Below are 19,864 nucleotides of genomic sequence, written 5' to 3'. Positions count from 1 at the left end.
CTCTGTGTCTTCTTGGTGCGGGTCAGTGCTGGTGTTGATGCCAAAGGCATCCATTCCTGATCTTCCATGGGCATAGTTGAGGATAACATCTTGGGGTTGAGCACTGGTTGTCCCATTGGGATTCCTTGGGGACCTGCCTCTTCCTCCTTGATGCAGAGTGAGTCCTGTTTCCCTAAAGTATCAGGTGGGTCACATAGAGACTGCTTCTGCACTTTAGAGTGTATACAATGCCTTCCCATTTTTACCTCAAAATCTTTTTAAACCAATAGGTCAGGCTGAGTTTGCAGGTCTTGTTTATGTTTGGGAGAAAGGCAGTTTGGAAACGGTATGATGGTCCACCAACACATTTTTTCCGTGTTACATTTTGGGAGATCAATTGAATAGAAGTAGACCATGCAATAATTGTCATTGAAAAGTGGAGCAGTTAGGCTCGAAAACACATCGATCTCTAAGCCACTTCTGAACACACCTGAACCGGATGAAAAAAAAAACGCACACACTACAATAATGTCTGTACCAATGCGCACTGTGAACTACACTGAGGAGCACATGCCGCGACTCAAAGCTTTTTCAAAGAACAACAAGCCCAAAACTAGATGGCAGAAGTATGCCGAGCATGTGTATCTACAGCCACACATGCTATTAGCAGTTATCAATTTCTTTGTGGGCTGCAGAGACTAAAATGATGGACAATCTACCACAAGATTTCATACCAGTTTTTCACAGCCACAAAAATTAGAAATGTTATGTGGTTCGAGGTATAAAAGGGCTAGGGGGGTGTCAATATTTCAGTATATAAGCTATTATACATTTTCAGACAAGAAAGCTTTCTTACCACTCTGGAGTTTATGACAGACCCCAAGTCAGGTGCTTGATAAATCACTCCAGCTATGATATAGTAATCTGCCAATGGAATCACTGCAAATAAAAAAACATTTGTTTAGACGCTGTAGATAAACATTTAAAACTACTTTAGAGAAATCTGAATGTAAAAAAAAATCCAAATGAATCACATTTACAAGGTCTCCATTAAATTTGCAAATTATTAAAAATTCTCAAATGCAAAGCTTCTTATACATAAATTAGAACTCTTGGAAAAATCACTCATCGGGCTCCACCACAAAGTTTTGTCGGGACAAGCTTTGATTTGCAGAGATGGGCTATGACAAAGAACTATGAGGTGGAGTTGGCCTGATGTGCACCAACGTTCATAGATCCAAGTAGCACAGAGCAATGACACAATTCAATGTCCAATTGATTTCTTTGGCTTGAAACCTAATCCCGCCTCCCTTTATAAAACTCTTTGACAAGACTGATGTCACACACTGACAGTTTTGATTATTAGAGATTTTTTATATTAGCTACCTACAGATTTGTATTCAAAATTGGAACCTATGTTCTCCCATTCCTGTAACGTTAACTGTGATTTTGACCACCAGCATTGTGACAATGGTTTATACTTTTTAGAGATGTTTGAGGACCTTTGTGGTGAGATCCCATTGCCTTCTGCCAGTATCATGATCTCATAAGACTAAGTTCAACATGCATGATACCTCAAATGTGAACTTCCGGTGGTTAAATGTAAAACTCTGATTGGTATTAAACACTGGGATAAGAACCATACTGCAGGTAACAACTACTGTTTTTTTAATTGCCAACCTCACAGTAACTTCTAACTTCAACTTGTCAGCCTGTGATCAGGTCAAATCAGAATTTTCCTCACTTTTCACATTGAGTCATAGGGTATTGCTCTGAGGAGCTAGCTTTCTGCTGATATACAGGAAGTGCTGCTGCTCAGTTAAAGCAGGCAGTATCCTCTCCTAACAGGACGAGGAGAGTGTTGAATCATCTAGGATATCTGTACGTGACAGACACAGTCTATAACAGGCTTCTCCAACGAGTAACTTGTGAGATCTGGCATCTGCAAGTAGCTCTTCAGTGTGCAATCCAGCTTCATAAATTAGATGCAGTTGCTTTGTTTAATTAATATGTGTGTACCCAATTTAAAAGTTTGTATTCATAAACAAAATGTGTGTTTTTTCAGAACCCGTAAGCTGATGTTTGGCTAAAAATGGTTGAATTTACAAAATATATTTAAAGCAGATATTCAAGTGATAAATCATGTGACGTTAGGGAGGCGCATTGCTAACATTGTTCCCTTGGAGCCAGGGGCATTGTATCAACCATGTAAGCCATTCTAAATCGGCAAAGTCTTTTTTACATTACTGGCAACAATCCTGCCACATGATTGGACGAGATTACTGCTGGTAACGTTTTATAGGATGGCCACTACTGTAATTTTGTCTGATGTTGTCACTACTACAGAATTAATAATAGTAGACCAGGATGATTTTTATTTAACGTCAGTAGCTTTTATTACAGAAAATGTTGGAGACCCCTGGTCTATAACCATTCAACTCAGTGGTTAGGCCAACCAAACTCCTCTGCTAGTGGAATATACTTAAACAGTTGGTTTACTCTGGTCCTCAGGAAAAAGGGAATAAGAAGTGGTATTCTGATGAATGTTGTGCACAGTACAACGCACAGCAGTAACTATGAAAGCAAGGTGCATTTGTAGACTCACAGCCTTCTTGCAAACTCATAATGTGATTTTTATTTTCTAGTGTGACATTTTTGTCTCTGTCGCAAGTGCATCCATTGTGGTGCCACTTATATAAATATGCAGTAAATTGGACTATCTCTTCACTAAAAAGTACAAGCTCCCAACTGTCATCGGCTCAACTTCTGTTACGACAGTAGCAAATGTGAGCAGAGTCTGTGTGTTAAATTTGTATCACCTTTGACCCCTGACCAATTACTATATTCCAGGCCTGCCCACAGTAATAATTACATATATGTTTGATAGATAGGTGTAGGTTCTGTTCCTTCGATGTGTAAGTATGGTTTGATAAACTCTCTGCTTCAAAAACTTGACTGTGTGGCTGACTCTTAGAGCTATAGGCCACTCATTACTCCCAGATACACCTTACATGGGATAGCTTGAGTCTAAGAATCACTCCAACTTATCATAAAGTTAACAGTTCCTAGACCAGTCAAGGCTGTTTTCTGTCCAAAACGTGGGATTGAATTGGCCTCACTGCACATAAGGATGAAAAGTCAAGATTTATGTTACTCCATTTCTCCACTTTGTTTGACCTGTAGATCACTATCTTGGTTGAGATTCACAGTAGCTGATACTGCAGGCCCAGCCTTAGGCTCTGGCCTCCTTCATTGAGCAAGCAGTATTTTGTAGGGTCCCTAAAGGATTGATTTCACTTGCTCCTTTAAAGCTTTTAGGACCTGACAGACTGGGGCTCCTTATCCGAGTTATGCAAGCTTCATTACATGTGGCCCAAACAGTAGAATGCTAAATTCACACTTTTCTGACCATTAGAAGTTACAAACATCTACCTTTCTGTTAATTTCAAGTACGTTTTAAGCCCGCTGCTTCTGAATTCAAGCACTAAACTGTATCCGATAGTTGAAAGCTTTAAGTAAATAAGTAACAAGCACTGATAAAACCAAAAAGTCAGCAGTCGTAATAAAGAAAAGCTTTTTAGTATCAGCCCTTTAAAAACAAGTGAGCCTCGTCCTTCTGTAGGCATGCACATGGTTGAGCGCGTCATTACACATTCATTGTTACTTTTTATCAACCAATCTATAATGGTGGGTGCCACTTAATCAAACAAAATTGTAAGTGTGCAAAAGCACTTTTGTGTACGGCGGGCAGCAATTTGTGGGCTGTCCCTCACCCCCAAAGTAGATTTAAAATACATATTTAAAAAAAAGAATGGTGGAGATCAGGGCAGCATCACAGAAGGGGGAAGGGAAGCGAGTTGGGGGAAAGCAATGGGAAGTGGTGCAGTGGACAGACACAGGTCAGCCAGCCAAGAGCATGGTAGAAAGGCCGTGATCCACAGAAAGAACCAACAAAGATTGGCAAAGAAAGCCATCAAATGAGAAGCAAGCAAATCAGACTAACAACAAAGCCAGCCAATCGTAAGTAGACAGGAGACTCTTATCCTCTGCAAGTTCTTGGCAAGGCCGTAAATTGTATTTTTGCAACCCGACAACTTAAACTGTCTGGCACACTGGACCTAAAAATAAACAATTATAATACATAGCTCTTCTATCTAATTTCAACATGAGCTAGCTCTCCTTTGACAGTCAGAAACACATTTGGCCTTTGCATAATAGAAAACTACAAACCACATACCACCTGAACAGAGCACAAAACAGCCTCTCAAGAAGATGGAAGATTAACTCATGAGGGCACAAATGGGTAGGAGTTTCTCCCATGTCCTCCAAGTGGTCTTGTTCTTCTCTGGATTAAGGCCCTCATTATGACCCTGGTGGTCCGAAGACTGCCAGGGCAACGGTGGTGGTCTCACTGCTGACGGGCCGGCGGTGAGGACCTTCACATTATGAGCGTGGCGGGTTGGCCTCTGCCAACCCACCACATCCCGGCCTGTACCGCAAGGGTGGGTGGACAGCTGGGCCGGAGATCAGCATCCAATGAAGACCACCAGCAGTATTTAGAGTCGGCTTTCCACCAGGGTTTCCGTGGTGGTAGCACCGCCATGAAAACCCTGGCGGAAAGGCTACTGGTGACAGGAAGTTTCTTACCCGTCACCGGCATACGACTCCCCCCACCCCTCCATACCAGAACTTCCCAACCCCCTTCCAGTACAGCAACACCCACCCCCCTTCTAGAACAGCGCCCCCTACCCCCGCATACACTCACAAATACACCCACACCACCTTGCATACACTCATTCACACACCCCGCAAACATTTATTCACAAACACTTACATACACGCATTAACTCACAAACACCCATACATGCAAACACGCATACACACACACACAACACCCCCTCCCCTGTTGGACGATCGACTTACTTTGTCCAGCGAGGTGGTCATACGGCAGGGAACGAGAACAGGTGCTTCCACCGCCGACAGCTTCTCGCCACCAGGACACCGCCAGGCCGCTTTACTCCTCGGAATACGGCGGGCGGACTCCTTTTGGAGGGGCGGGCCGGTGGTGGAACCGCTCAAGCGCCTCCGACTGCCAGCACAACTACTAGAGGATTTCTGCCCAAAATGTGTTGGAAATCCTGCAGTACTCATAATATGGTGGTCTTCTGGCGCCCACGACCTAAGTCTCTTCTTGCCTAAGGGACCTATTACAGCTTTGTAACAGGGATCATACAGTGCCACCAGGTTGAAGAACAGCCAAGGTGGTGTGCTCCAGGAAGCGCGAGGAAACAGTATAACTACCATTTATTACATGCACTTTAAAAACTGAAGTCATCAACTCAATGGTGCCAAAAGGCCCATGGGGAATCTCTTCAATATTTAAGTCTCAAATTTGTAATTTCCACTGCAATAACTGTGGCTAAAATATTTGTTTTATTTGACTTTGCTTGACTGTCTGTGAAAAGTTGACATTTTGGTAAAAATATATGCATTAAATTTTCATTATTTAGTGGATTAGATCTACAGTTGTGTTTTTTCCTCCCAACAGGTCAAACTCCCTGAAGCCCTGTGGGAAGTAGCACCGGGCCATTTTCGTGGAGAAACACAGCCATTTCTTGAGAAACAAACTGGACTTTATTAGCACTCATCAGTGGTTTAGGAAAACCATAATGCACAAACACATGCTTGATAAACATTATTAGCACTCTACCGGTAGGTTGCCCAATAAACATTAGCGATACTGACTATGGTAATAGTCCACTGATACAACTGCAAAGCACAACTCCAATGGTATGTTATTCCTGAATCCTATCACATTCTTGGCAACTTTTTGTCATGAACCATTAAGCAACTTAACAGATCTTGAGTGAACGAATCGTCAGTCTTGTGAGCATACACGCATGACATTCTCTAACACACATTTCTGTATCACGATCCATTTGGTTCCACTAATAGTTCAATTGCAATTGTGTCTTGGTGCTCATCATTCCAGCATGCCCTTTAGTGCAACCCAATTAACTTGTGTCTGAACTGTACTGGTGACACCAAACATCACCAACACCATCTACAATTGATAACTTTCATTCACCATCCACTATGGATACAAAACCTCTTTTATAAAGTATTTTTTTGACTGTCCTGTGGCAATCATTTTGTCTATCTCCCTGCACCACCAGTTCACAATCACTTTAACCGCTTCTGTGCCTTGGACGAGATGATCTCGTCAAGGCTACAGTTCCCCTGTGCCTTGGACGAGATCATCTCGTCCATGGCACAGGGGAACTTGGGGGCGCGCTAGCGCGCCCCGCGTGCACCCCCCTTCCCCCCCCCAAGTCGGGGATGGAAGGGGAAGACCTTCCCCTTCCACCCCCCCACCCCCCCCCTGTGACGTCAGCGCGCGCGCGCGCTGATGTGTCACAGGGGCCTCCCTCATCGCGCTGGAAGCTCTGCTTCCAGCGCGATTGAAAAAGAAATGCAAAAGCATTTCTTTTTCAATCACTTGGGAGGCCCGGAGGGGCTTCAAAGGGAAGGAAAAGTATTTCCTTCCCTTTGAAGTCTCTCCGAGGGTTTCAAAAGCCAGATTGCTTGCAATCCGGCTTTTGAAACCCCACTAGACACCAGGGATTTTTTTTTTTTAAATTGAAATTGACAAAAGGGAACGACCCCTTGGGCAAGGGTCGCTCCCAGGGGGGGCATTTTTTTGAAAAGGCCTTTTCTGCCCCCCCTGGGGGCAGAAACCTCTAGGCACCAGGGACCATTTTTTTTTTTTGTTTCATTTTTTTTTATTGAGGTGGGGAGCGACCCCTTAGGCAAGGGTCGCTCCCCTTGGGGGAAAATTATATTTTGGCCATTTCTGCCCCCCTTGGGGGCAGATTGGCCTATTTTGATGAGGCCAATCTGCCCCCAAGGGGGTAGAAACCACTAGACACCAGGGATTTTTTTAATTTTTTTATTGTTATTGACAAAAGGGAGCGACCCCTTGGGCAAGGGTCGCTCCCAGGGGGGGCATATTTTCGGGAAGGCCTTTTCTGCCCCCCCTGGGGGCAGATCGGCCTACTATTAGGCCGATCTGCCCCCAGGGGGGGGCAGAAACCTCTAGGCACCAGGGACCATTTTTTTTTTTTGTTTCATTTTTTTTTTTTTTTGGTGGGGAGCGACCCCTTAGGCAAGGGTCGCTCCCCTTGGGGGAAAATTATATTTTGCCCATTTCTGCCCCCCTTGGGGGCAGATTGGCCTATTTTGATGAGGCCAATCTGCCCCCAAGGGGGGTAGAAACCACTAGACACCAGGGAGTTTTTTCTTTGCGTGAATTTCACGCAAAGGGAGCGACCCCTTAGGCAAGGGTCGCTCCCTGGGGGGGAGGGCAATTTATTTTAGGCCATTTCTGCCCCCCCTGGGGGCAGATCGGCCTATTATTAGGCCGATCTGCCCCCAGGGGGGGAAGAAACCTCTAGGCGCCAGGGCAATTTCTTTTTTTTTGTTCTTTCTTTTTTTTTAGAGATGGGGAGCGACCCATCAGGCAAGGGTCGCTCCCCTGGGGGGCAAATTGTATTTAGAGCATTTCTGCCCCCCTGGGGGCAGATTGGCCGATTTTAGGTCAATCTGCCCCCAAGGGGGCAGAAACCACTAGGCACCGGGGATTTGTTTTTTGGCGCCAATGTCACGCAGGGGGAGCGACCCCGTAGGCAAGGGTCGCTCCCGGGGCGGGGGGAGTGGGGGTTGGGGGGGCAAATTTATTTTAGGCCATTTCTGCCCCCCCGGGGGACAGAACACTCTAGGCGCCAGGGCAATTTTTTTTTTGTGTTTTTATTTTTTGTTGTTTCTTTTTTTAGAGATGGGGAGCAACCCATCAGGCAAGGGTCGCTCCCCTGGGGGGGCAAATTGTATTTAGACCATTTCTGCCCCCCTGGGGGCAGATTGGCCAATTTTAGGTCAATCTGCCCCCAAGGGGGCAGAAACCACTAGGCACCGGGGATTTGTTTTTTGGTGCCAATGTCACGCAGGGGGAGCGACCCCGTAGGCAAGGGTCGCTCCCGGCGGGGGAGGGTAAATTTATTTTAGGGCATTTCTGCCCCCCCCCCCCCTGGGGCCAGCTGAGCTACAGGCCAAACACCACAGGTAGGCACCTTGCAAAAAACACCTCCGTTTTCTGTGAAAAAATATGTTGTGTCCACGTTGTGTTTTGGGCCATTTCCTTTTGTGGGCGCTAGGCCTACCCACAGAAGTGATGTACCATTTTTATCGAGAGACTTAGGGGAACGCTGGGTGGAAGGAAATTTGTGGCTCCTCTTAGATTCCAGAACTTTCTGTCACCGAAATGAGAGGAAAAAGTGTTTTTTGGGCCAAATTTTGATGTTTGCAAAGGATTCTGGGTAACATAACCTGGTCAGAGCCCCGCAAGTCACCCCATCTTGGATTCCCCTGGGTTTCTAGTTTTCAAAAATGCACTGGTTTGCTAGGTTTCCTCAGGTGTCGGCTGAGCTACAGGCCAAAATCCACAGGTAGGCACTGCTTTTTATAAAAAAATGTGATGTGTCCACGTTGTGTTTTGGGCCCTTTCCTTTCGTGGGCGCTAGTCCTACCCACACAAGTGAGGTATAATTTTTATCGGGAGACTTGGGGGAACGCTGGGTAGAAGGAAATTTGTGGCTCCTCTCAGATTCCAGAACTTTCTGCCACAGAAATGTGAGTAACGTGTATTTTTAGCCAAATTTTGAGGTTTGCAAAGGATTCTGGGTAACAGAACCTGGTCCGAGCCCCGCAAGTCACCCCTCCTTGGATTCCCCTAGGTCTCTAGTTTTCAGAAATGCTCAGGTTTGGTAGGTTTCCCTAGGTGCCGGCTGAGCTAGAGGCCAAAATCTACAGGTAGGCACTTCGCAAAAAACACCTCTGTTTTTTTCCAAAATTTAGGATGTGTCCACGTTGCGCTTTGGGGTGTTTCTGTCGCCGGCGCTAGGCCTACCCACACAAGTGAGGTATAATTTTTATCGGGAGACTTGGGGGAACGCTGGGTGGAAGGAAATTTGTAGCTCCTCTCAGATTCCAGAACTTTCTGCCACAGAAATGTGAGGGACATGTGTTTTTTTAGCCAAATTTTGAGGTTTGCAAAGGATTCTGGGTAACAGAACCTGGTCCGAGCCCCGCAAGTCACCCCTCCTTGGATTCCCCTAGGTCTCTAGTTTTCAGAAATGCACAGGTTTGGTAGGTTTCCCTAGGTGGCGGCTGAGCTAGAGGCCAAAATCTACAGGTAGTCACTTTGCTAAAAACAGCTCTGTTTTCTGTGATATGTCCACGTTGTGTTTTGGGGCATATCCTGTCGCGGGCGCTAGGCCTACCCACACAAGTGAGGTATCATTTTTATCGGGAGACGTGGGGGAACGCTGGGTGGAAGGAAATTTGTGGCTCCTCCCAGATTCCAGAACTTTCTGCCACAGAAATGTGAGGAACATGTGTTTTTTTAGCCAAATTTTGAGGTTTGCAAAGGATTCTGGGTAACCGAACCTGGTCCGAGCCACACAAGTCAACCCTCCTTGGATTCCCCTAGGTCTCTAGTTTTCAGAAATGCACAGGTTTGGTAGGTTTCCCTAGGTGGCGGCTGAGCTAGAGGCCAAAATCTACAGGTAGTCACTTTGCTAAAAACAGCTCTGTTTTCTGTGATGTGTCCAGGTTGTGTTTTGGGGCATATCCTGTCGCGGGCGCTAGGCCTACCCACACAAGTGAGGTATCATTTTTATCGGGAGACGTGGGGGAATGCTGGGTGGAAGGAAATTTGTTGCTCCTCTCAGATTCCAGAACTTTCTGCCACAGAAATGTGAGGAACATGTGTTTTTTTAGCCAAATTTTGAGGTTTGCAAAGGATTCTGGGTAACAGAACCTGGTCCGAGCCACACAAGTCACCCCTCCTTGGATTCCCCTAGGTCTCTAGTTTTCAGAAATGCACAGGTTTGGTAGGTTTCCCTAGGTGGCGGCTGAGCTAGAGGCCAAAATCTACAGGTAGTCACTTTGCTAAAAACAGCTCTGTTTTCTGTGATGTGTCCACGTTGTGTTTTGGGGCATATCCTGTCGCGGGCGCTAGGCCTACCCAAACAAGTGAGGTATCATTTTTATCGGGAGACTTGGGGGGAACATAGAATAGCAAAACAAGTGTTATTGCCCCTTGTCTTTCTCTACATTTATTCCTTCCAAATATAGGGGTGTGTGTAAAAAAGACATCTATTTGAGAAATTCCATGTAATTCACGTGCTACTATGGTCACCCCGGAATTCAGAGATGTGCAAATAACCACTGCTCCTCAACACCTTATCTTGTGCCCTTTTTGGAAATGCAAAGGTTTTCTTGATAGCTATTTTTTACTCCTTATATTTCAGCAAATGAATTACTGTATACCCGGTATAGAATGAAAACGCACTGCAGGGTGCAGCTCATTTATTGGCTCTGGGTTCCTCGGGTTCTTGATGAACCTACAAACCCTATATATCCCCGCAACCAGAGGAGTCCAGCAGACGTAACGGTATATTGCTTTCGATAATCTGACATTGCAGGGAAAAGTTACAGAGTAAAAAGTAGAGAAAAATTGATGTTTTTTTCACCTCAATTTCAATATTTTTCTTTTTCAGCTGTTATTTTCTGTAGGAAACCCTTGTAGGATCTACACAAATGACCCCTTGCTGAATTCAGAATTTTGTCTACTTTTCAGAAATGTTTAGGTTTCTGGGATCCAGCATTGGTTTCATGACCATTCCGGTCACTGACTGGAAGGAGGCTGAAAGCACAAAAAATTGCACAAATGGGGTATGCCCCAGTAAAATGCCAAAATTGTGTTGAAAAATTGGGTTTTCGGATTCAAGTCTGCCTGTTCCTGAAAGCTGGGAAGCTGCTGAGTTTAGCACCGCAAACCCTTTGTTGATGCCATTTTCAGGGGAAAAACCACAAGCCTTCTTCTGCAGCCCCTTTTTCCAATTTGTTTGAAAAAAACGAAATTTTCACTGTATTTTGGCCAATTTCTTGGCCTCCTTCAGGGGAACCCACAAAGTCTGGGTACCTTTAGAATCCCTAGGATGTTGGAAAAAAAGGACGCAAATTTGGCTTGGTTAGCTTATGTGGACAAAAAGTTATGAGGGCCTAAGCGCGAACTGCCCCAAATAGGCAAAAAAAGGCCTGGCACAGGAGGGGGAAAAGGCCTGGCAGCGAAGGGGTTAAAAAAAAAAGACTAAAAAAAAACAACAGTTATTTGTCATTCACTGTCACACAAGCATCATCCATTTTCTTCCCATCCTCAACACAGCTGCACGAAACAAGCACTCGTTTTTTTAGCCTGATATATGTTCCATGTGTAAGGCATGTGCGTGCAGATGGCATGCAAGCTTCCCAATTTGCACAGACACCCTTCCATTGCCCCCCTGCATCTCAATTTTTCAAAAGGTTTGTTATCAATTTCAATCACACACTACCTATCCCACTAAAGATCTTAAACTGATTAAAAGCCCAAACACATGCAGTTAATGGTATTTCTGTTCGGTCATCTTACGTTTTCATGAAGCAAATGCAATACTGCATGTCGGCTGACATCAGCTTTTATAAATCATTTGCAATATTGCATGTTGTCAGCTATTGGTTTGACTCAACACCACTACTGACGCTAGATTATGGCTTCGGTGTATCGTGTGGGTAGCAGAGAAGTCTCCGCTGAGCAGTGTGTCAGCGCCAAAATTAGAACTGTCTCACTCCCCTCTGTGTGGCATTAACTTATCCTTTTCCCTGCTTTGGCAAGTCTATTTTTGGCAGCCATTTTTGGTCGTTGGCATCTTCAGAGATCCGAGTCTGGGGTTTCCCCATCAGGTTACATGGTTCTCCTATGCCAGTTTTATTTTTTTTGTTTACGCCTGGACTGGTCTTATCACTTAATTTAATCAAAGACCAGAAAAGTGTACACTGAAGGATGTAGCCTGTTCCTCAGACAAGCAAGTCCTATCAAGAAGCCAGTTCACCGCCCAGCCATTGACACCCTATCTAGCATGAGTTGAAGGGTAATCACAAAATCAAGTGCCTTGCTGAACATGTTCAACACTAATGTTGCCTGCAATTCCTTATTATTTGGACTCATCTACATACTGCTTTAGTGGGCCCAGTTCAGATTTTGGTGGCATCGGAGAAGTAAGATTCCCTTGTGCGTACTAATTTAACTTGATGAGGTCGAGTCTCTCTTGGCTTTCTTACGCTGTGTACAGTCTTTAAAGGGGACTTACCAAAAGACTCGGACAGCCTGCTGGATTGTTTTGCAGGAATGGTCTTTTAAGGTCTGCGTGTGGCTCTTCTACTTAGTGCGAGAGTGGGGATTGTGCTTCAACCGCAACCTCTTAATATGCCTCTCATTCCCAGATATTCTTTAGGTGCATCAGGGCTCCCTTAGTGCACAACTTTGAGTCATGACAGGAGGCGAAACTCATGTCGTGCAGGTCCATGATGGGCATCTGCTTCATGTTGTCTGGCAAGGTTCGAAACTGGTCCTGGGGATATTTTCCCTAGTACATTGCCATAGTAGAGATTTTTAAAGTTGCCTGTAGACTGACAACAGCATAAGAGGTCCTCCAGATCTGCATCAGAGAGCGCAGAAAGATAGAAACCGATATCAGCATGTAGGGGACAGAGCTTACATGTGGCTCCACTCAGTCACTTTTGGGACTGTACAAAGTCACTGCAGAGCAATACAGTGTGTCACTTTTTGGAATGAGAATCCCCATTAAAACAAGCAAGTAAACGAAGAGTGAAATATTAAGAATCTCTCATCCAAACAAATCCCTCAAAGCATCAAAAGAAAAGGCATACAGGCATACACTTAAGTATATAGGGTAGTGTTGGAAATGTGCCTCTCTGCAGGGTCTCCCCCAAACATTTTGGCTTTCCCCTCCACTTTTTGCTGAATTTGTTTTTGCTGGCCTTAGGACTCTGTACACTTTATCACTGCTAACCAGTGCTAAGGTGCTGTGCTCTCTCCCTAAAACATTGTGTGATCCGTATATACCTAACTGGCATATTTAATTTACTCCCTAGTAAAGTGCACTACATGTGCACAGGGTCAGTAAATTAAATGCTACTACTGGGCCTGAGGCACGGATTGTGCCATCCATTAAGGTAGCACTTCAAAACATGTTCCAGGCCTGCCACTGCTGCCTGAATGAAGTATCACACTACCATGTCGACTCAGCATTTAAAACCCCTTGCCAAGTCTTAAGCCCCCCTTTTTGCATATCAGTCACCCCTACGGTCAGCCTTAGGTATCCCATAGGGCAGGGTGCTATGTAATTAAAAGGTAGGACATGTACTTTTAAGTTTTACATATCCTGGTAGTGAAAAGCTCCCAAATGTTTCACTACTGTGAGACATACCCCTCTCATACGATAACAATGGAGATTCCTTATTACATTTAATAATCTGTAATTTCTGTCTTGGAGGAGGTAGATCTGTCATGTGGACTTGTTATGATAAATCCTCTTTGATGGTAAAGTTGATTTTATCATTACACCTTTGAAAATGTCACTTTTAGAAAGTTGGCATTTTCCTGCTCTTAGCCCTGTGTGTCTGCAGCCTTTCTCCAAATCAACGTCAGCGGTGGGTGACGGCTGAGCTTTGTTAATTCCTCTAGACAGCCACACACAATGGGATCTTAGGTGTGACTAATGGGGCGTCCACATCCTGATGGGCCACTCTGGGCAGGATGGAGGTGGTCACAGCTTCACCTTTAGACCTGAATAGGCTGTGTCCGGTCCCCACACAAAGGACTGCTTAATCCACTGTAGTGAGTCTGGAGCCAGGGCAGGAAGGGAGGACCTCTGTGCACATCAAAGCCCTTCTTTGAAGTCTCCTCCACTTCAAAGGCACCACCGGGAATAAGAAATGGACTTCTGACCCTATCAACTCAGTACACTTCTGGACCTGCGGATAGTCTGCCAGGACAAAGGACTGCTGTGCTGCTTGCTGAAGAACTGCCACTCTGCTGGAAGTATTGCTTTCTTGATGTGCTGACCTGCTGCCCTCCTTGCCTGGGTGAGAAGGACTGGAACCACATCACTTGAGCCCAACACCCAGAGTGACTCCAAGGGCCAGCTGACTGGTCTCCTGTTTTCTAAAGTCTCAGGGATGCAAAAGACTTCCAACTCACCTGCTACAGCACCTGGACTCTGCCATCTGTGAGTTTTGTCCTGTTGCCAATCCAGACATAGGCCTTTGGAAGTGGGTATAAAGTGCTGCTTCAACCAGAATCTCCCTTATCGACACCTTTGCGTTGCTCCGAACTGGCACATCTCCATCGAGGCCGCAGCATCACCACTGCTGCAAGGATTGAGTGCAGCACATTGCTGATTGCACATCACATCATCTCCATTTCCAACACATCTCTGACTTTGCGCCGCTTAGAGCGGACGCATCGCCTACATCCTAAGGATCGACAACAATGCATCGCCTCCACTGCTCCTCGCGACTTACTCAATGTCGACACAAACAAGGTACTTTTGCAGCAGGCTAAGGATTGTCCTCGTATCCGACCCGTGCTGCATTACGGTCAGACTGAACTTTCTGATTTAACCCAGTTTGATGAGACCAGATAGCCACAGTTGGCGTTTTATGCTTTTAAGCACAACATTTCAATTTATTAAAAAAAAAATCATAACTCTGATTCTATTTATCTCATTTTTGTCAGTTTGGTCTTGTTTTGTGTGGTATATTTTAGTGCAGTGTTGTCACTGTTTTACTGTTTGAAATGTTCCACAAATATTTAACACACAAACCCTTAAGTTAAGCCTCATTGCTCTGTGCTAAGCTACCAGGGGGTGTCATGAGGTTACTTTAGGGTGTGTTTTTTTCACTTACCCTGACTAGATCTGTGGTTCCTACATGAAAGAGTGCATACCTCTGCCAACTAGAAACTCAATTTCTAACAGGTAGGAACCCAAACCAGAGAAAGTTTTGTAGTATACATATGACACGATGTGTTGTTTCTTCCTTTTAACACATCTGTCATTCTTTCATGAAGAATCAATTACGATGTCAGAGTGCACAGCACACAAATCAATCAATATTTTAGAGCGCTCTGCTCACCCGTGGGGTCTCAAGGCACTGTGGGGTATGTTCTCAGCTTCCGTCGAAGAGCCAGGACTAGAGGGCCTTTCTGAATTAGGGTAGCGATGGTGACTGTCTGAGGGGGGGAGGTAAGGTGTTCCAACATTTTGCCGCAAGGTAGGTGAACGATCTCCCTCCAGCCGAGGACTTCCTTATGCAGGGGTATGGTGGTGATCGACTGCTGAGAGGAGCGGAGAGGTCTGGCAGGGGAGTAAAAGGTGATGTGGTGGCTGAGATAGCTGGGACCAAGGTTGTGGAGGGCCCTGTAAACTTGTATGAGAAGCTTGAAGTTGATCCTCTTTTCAACGGGGAGCCAGTGGCGATCTCTCATGTGTCCTATGATGTATTCTCAGCGGGGGATGTTGAGGATGAGTCTGGTGGAGGTGTTCTGGATTTATTGTAGCTTGCTCAGGTTCTTCTTGGTGGTTCCGGCTTAGGGGGCGTTGCTGTAGTCAAGTCTGCTTGTGATCAGGGCGTGTGGCACGGTTTTGCGGCAGTCGCTTGGGAGCCACCTAAAGATCTTCCATAGGAGTCAGAGGGTGTGGAAACAGGTGGAGGCGACTGAGTTGACCTGTTTGTCAGGGTGAGCGTGGAGTCCTTGACGACGCTGAGGCTGCATGCGTGGTCTATAGAGGTGGGGTGGACTGCCAGTGTTGAGGGCCACCAGGAGTCATCCCAGGCTGAAAGGAGGGTCCCAGGCAGTCTTGTCAGAGTTAAGGCAGCTCTCCTTCATCCAGGTGGTGACTGCTTCCATCCCATCTTGGAAGTTCTTCTTGGCCGTTGTGGGGTTTTCAGTCAGGGAGCTGATCAGCTGGGTGTCATCAGCGTAGAAAACAATGTTCAGTCTGTAGTTTCTGACGATTGGGATCAGAGGGGCCATGTAGATGTTGAACAGTGTGGGACTCAACAAGGAACCTTGGGGTACTCCACAGCTGATCTCTGTAGGTTCTGACAGGTGTGGTGGGAGTCTGACTCTCCGCATTCTGCCCATCAGCATTGAGTGTATCTACCGAAGGGCCTTTCCAAGTATGCCTGCTGTGTGGAGTCTGGCGCATAGTGTGCCGTGGGCACTGTATCGAAGGTGGCCGTTAGGTCTAGTAGGATGAGGGCTGCTGTTTGGCATTGGTTGAGGACAGAGCAGATGGCATCCGTGGCGGCGAGCAGGGTGGTCTCGGTGCTGTGATTAGTTCTGAATCCTGATTGGGATATGTCCAAGATGTTGTTGTCCTCGATGGGTTGGTGGAGCTAAGCATTGATTGCCTTTTCGGCGACCATGGCTGGAAAAGGGAGCAGCGAGATGGGGTGGTAATTTTGGAGATCCGTTGGGCCAGCTGTGGGTTTCTTCAAGAGCGGGCGATCTCGCTGTGCTTTCAGTCATTGGGGAAAGTGGTTGACTCTGGGGAGTAATTGAGCTCGGGTGCAATCAAGGCACTAGCCTTGTTGAAGATGTAGTGGGGTTAAGGGTAGGTTGGAGTTCCGAAGTGGCGCTGCTCATGATGGAGCGAGTCTCGTCCGTTGTGAGGCTGTCCAGGCATGCAGGAACGGCGGGGTTGGGACGTTGAGGGTGAGTTCAGAGAGTCTTGGGGTCAACGTAGCAAAACAACTCGGATGAAATCTGACGTGGTATCTTGTCTCTTTTTCTCATTCCTTTTCTCCTTTACCCGCTTTGCTAACTGCAGTGTGATAACTTGCATAGGCTTTGTTAGTGTAGGTTTGGGGATCATGCATCGCTTCAGCAGGGCACTAGTAACACCATGTTAGTTCCCAAGAATTGACAAATACATTATTATTCTATTTATTGTCATCGGATACTGTTCGAAACTCCTGAAACCATCTCTTTTGAAGCAGATTAGGTACCTCTTGGATGGTTGCTGGGATTGAAACTGCCTTCATGACTCCTGTCATATTTTCATTTTTATTAATATGGTTGTACTCCGAGTGTTTACACACTTTTCCATAAGCATCCAGTGTATTATATTTCTTTAATGTCAACTTGCCCACATACATTTGCTTTAGTCTCTTTTAATGTTACATTGTTTCTGGCCCCTTTAATGGGCACACAGATGTTGGCCTTTCTTCCTGTATTTCCTCTCTCTCTCTCTCCTCTAGACGGAAACGCAGTTCATGATGGTTCATGCTGGTGGCGCTCTCCTTTTTCTCCAGGAGCTGTTTATTACCTGACAGGAGAGTAAGTGTGTGGTTTGCTGAGGTTTGCTCAGCTACTCCGCCATGTCTCTTGCGCAGCCGCACCTTCTTCCTGGACCACTTACTGGTCCTAAAGACTGACGTGCTTGTTAGGACCGACACTCGCTCTGGCAAGTATTGACTCCGACTTCTCACGACAAGTGTTTGGTGTGAACGGCTGAGTTCTGGATATGTGCCACCCTGTGCTTGACGTCCTGTTCTTTCGCATTACACACGCACAGCCTTGAGTTATCAAGTGCTTGAGGTAAAAACTTTTTGCCTTACGTCATCTAGTGCCATGCAATGATGCTTTGCTTCTTCATGTTATCACTCTGATGAGTGCCTTCAGGCTGACTTTCTCAAGCACGGGCACAAGTAAGCACCAATAGAGTCTCTTATTCTCTCACATTCGTCAGTATTTCTCAACGCAGAGTGTGTTCCAATGGTGGATCTTCTCCTTGTCGCCAGTATTAACGGAGACGAGTCACAGATTAACTCAGCAACATTTAATCAAACTTCCCAGGACACCTTTAGCCTCAGAATGCTATTATTTCTCGTTCTCTACACCCCCACTTCCTCCTTCAACCCTTACCCGTTCTGAAGAATCCCGTGTGAGATACAGAAGGCTAACTAAAACAAGCATTTTCAATGCAACTGGTCTCGCATTTGCTCGAATTGGAGCTATTTGCGTTGTAATCTCCTAACCTAATTTTTCTTGCCACACAAATTAAAAGAAAAAAACAGAGCGATCGCGCTGTGTAAAATGCAGCACGATCGTGCTGAAATTGAAAATGAAAAAATGGAGCGCGATCGCGCTATGTAAACCCCAGCGCGATCGCGCTGCGAGGAAAATTAACAGATAAAGTAGTCCAGAAACCAGGCTCAAAACATCGAGCCTCGTATGTTTCTAGTAGTTTACCGGTGCTGTGTAGGCGGGCTAAACACCGGAAAAGGCATGACGTGTGCATGCCTTTCACAAATGAAAGCAATCAGATTTTAAAAAGCAAGCCCAGGAACCAATGAAAGAGACTGACGTGACCTGGGCGTGGTTTGAAGTCCAAAGAGAGATTACTTTATGGAGGGAGCGCTTTGCGCTCGCCCATAAAGAGGAATAAAGGGGGATGGAAAGATAAACAAACACTGTGTCCTCCTGAAACATGGCAGGAGTGCTGAAGCAGACAGTTTCTGCTCGTCCGTGCAGAAGCAGTTTCCATATGGCAAGGGCTGCTGCAGTTTCCATCAAAAACAGACTCATTTTTTCCAGTTTGACGACGTAACATGTTTTTTTTTTTTTTTTTTTACATTAACTTTAATATGTCCGTCACTTTTTAATCTGGTTTTATCTGGTGCAATTATATCTTATGAAATAGGAGCAGGAGAGGTGGGCTGTGAAGAAAGGAACTCGAACCAAACTGTGTCCCTCAAACACCCAAAATATGAAGAGATGACGGCTGCAATATGTCAAACCCCTGGCAGTTCGGGTTAGCATTCCAACCCGTTAGTCTTTAGCCGTTAGTTTAGTTGGTTGCAGGGCCGGTCCGAGGGCCTGTGGGGCCCTGGGCAGAATAGCAACACGCGAGGCCGCGCCAACTTGTGACGTCACAAGAACTAACACAAGAAGTGACATCAATTGAGTAATACTTTTCTGGCGCTGTTGAAGCAATTTGCTTTGCAAGAACTAAGTACCTAGCATGGATATCACTAAAATGCCTGAAATATAAATATTAATCATGATAACATAAGCACATGTATTTTAAAGCTGTATTACGTTGAGAAACATTACATTAATGAAACTGGCTGAAAACGCTAGGCCTAGGTCTCTAAAAAACTGGCATAATGTTCACTAATTGTTTCCAGACTAAAGCATGATTAAAATTCCGAGTCATATTGTCCTAGAACTATTCAGCGGGACTCACCAGCCCTGCTTAGGCTAGTGAAGTTAATGATCAGGCATTTGGCTTTCAGCAGGAAGGAGGGATCAACACAAACTGATACATGCTACATCAGTTGAGTGGCCTTCAAGCGCTGCAGCAAACAACAGGAAGCACAGATTCCAAAAGACAAGAGGACACAGCACAAATGTAATACACAAATGGGGTTGCTAATATATTGGCAGGAAGAAGGACCAAAGGCTAGACCACACCTGCACACTGAGCACCTAAACACAGCAATTTCTCTCAAACTCTAGTTTTATGAGCTGCAACAAGCTGAACTAACTTAAAAATATACAGAAGAGATAGATAAAAAGGGAAGACAGTTTGTCACTAGAGAAAAAGAGACTGCCAAAGCTACACTAAGAGCCAGTCACTAAAGAGATACATTAAAGCAACAAAACAAAACAGGTTTTCTATAGCGGTTTCTGTGCATATGGAAGGAAATGTAACAACAACATGGAATAGGTAGGCTGGGGGATGGGGTGCTTGACTTACAAAATAATGCTAAAGTAATATCAGAGACTTACAATGAAAAACATTAGGTCACATATCTCTATTATCTAAGAAGACACTTGCCAAACTAGAAAGGGACCAGAACCATGCCATGCCACTCCACTCATATTTAGCTTAAGAAGTAATAATGAAATTGTGGC

The 19,864-nt window shown here is 45.4% G+C and overlaps 1 protein-coding gene across 1 annotated transcript in view; it reads right to left on the bottom strand.

The window, feature by feature from the left end:
• The window catches only part of MED6 (mediator complex subunit 6), a 116,456-nt gene that overhangs the window by 38,213 nt on the left and 58,379 nt on the right, over nucleotides 1–19,864 (bottom strand). The window contains exon 4 of the mRNA XM_069208802.1: nucleotides 836–918. Within this exon, the coding sequence (XP_069064903.1) occupies nucleotides 836–918 (83 nt within the window). The remainder of the gene's footprint in view (nucleotides 1–835; nucleotides 919–19,864) is intronic.

The sequence above is a fragment of the Pleurodeles waltl genome, chromosome 9 (genome assembly GCF_031143425.1).
Source record: "Pleurodeles waltl isolate 20211129_DDA chromosome 9, aPleWal1.hap1.20221129, whole genome shotgun sequence".
In the NCBI taxonomy this organism is placed as follows: domain Eukaryota; kingdom Metazoa; phylum Chordata; class Amphibia; order Caudata; family Salamandridae; genus Pleurodeles; species Pleurodeles waltl.
This window is presented reverse-complemented; position numbering and strand designations above follow the sequence as displayed.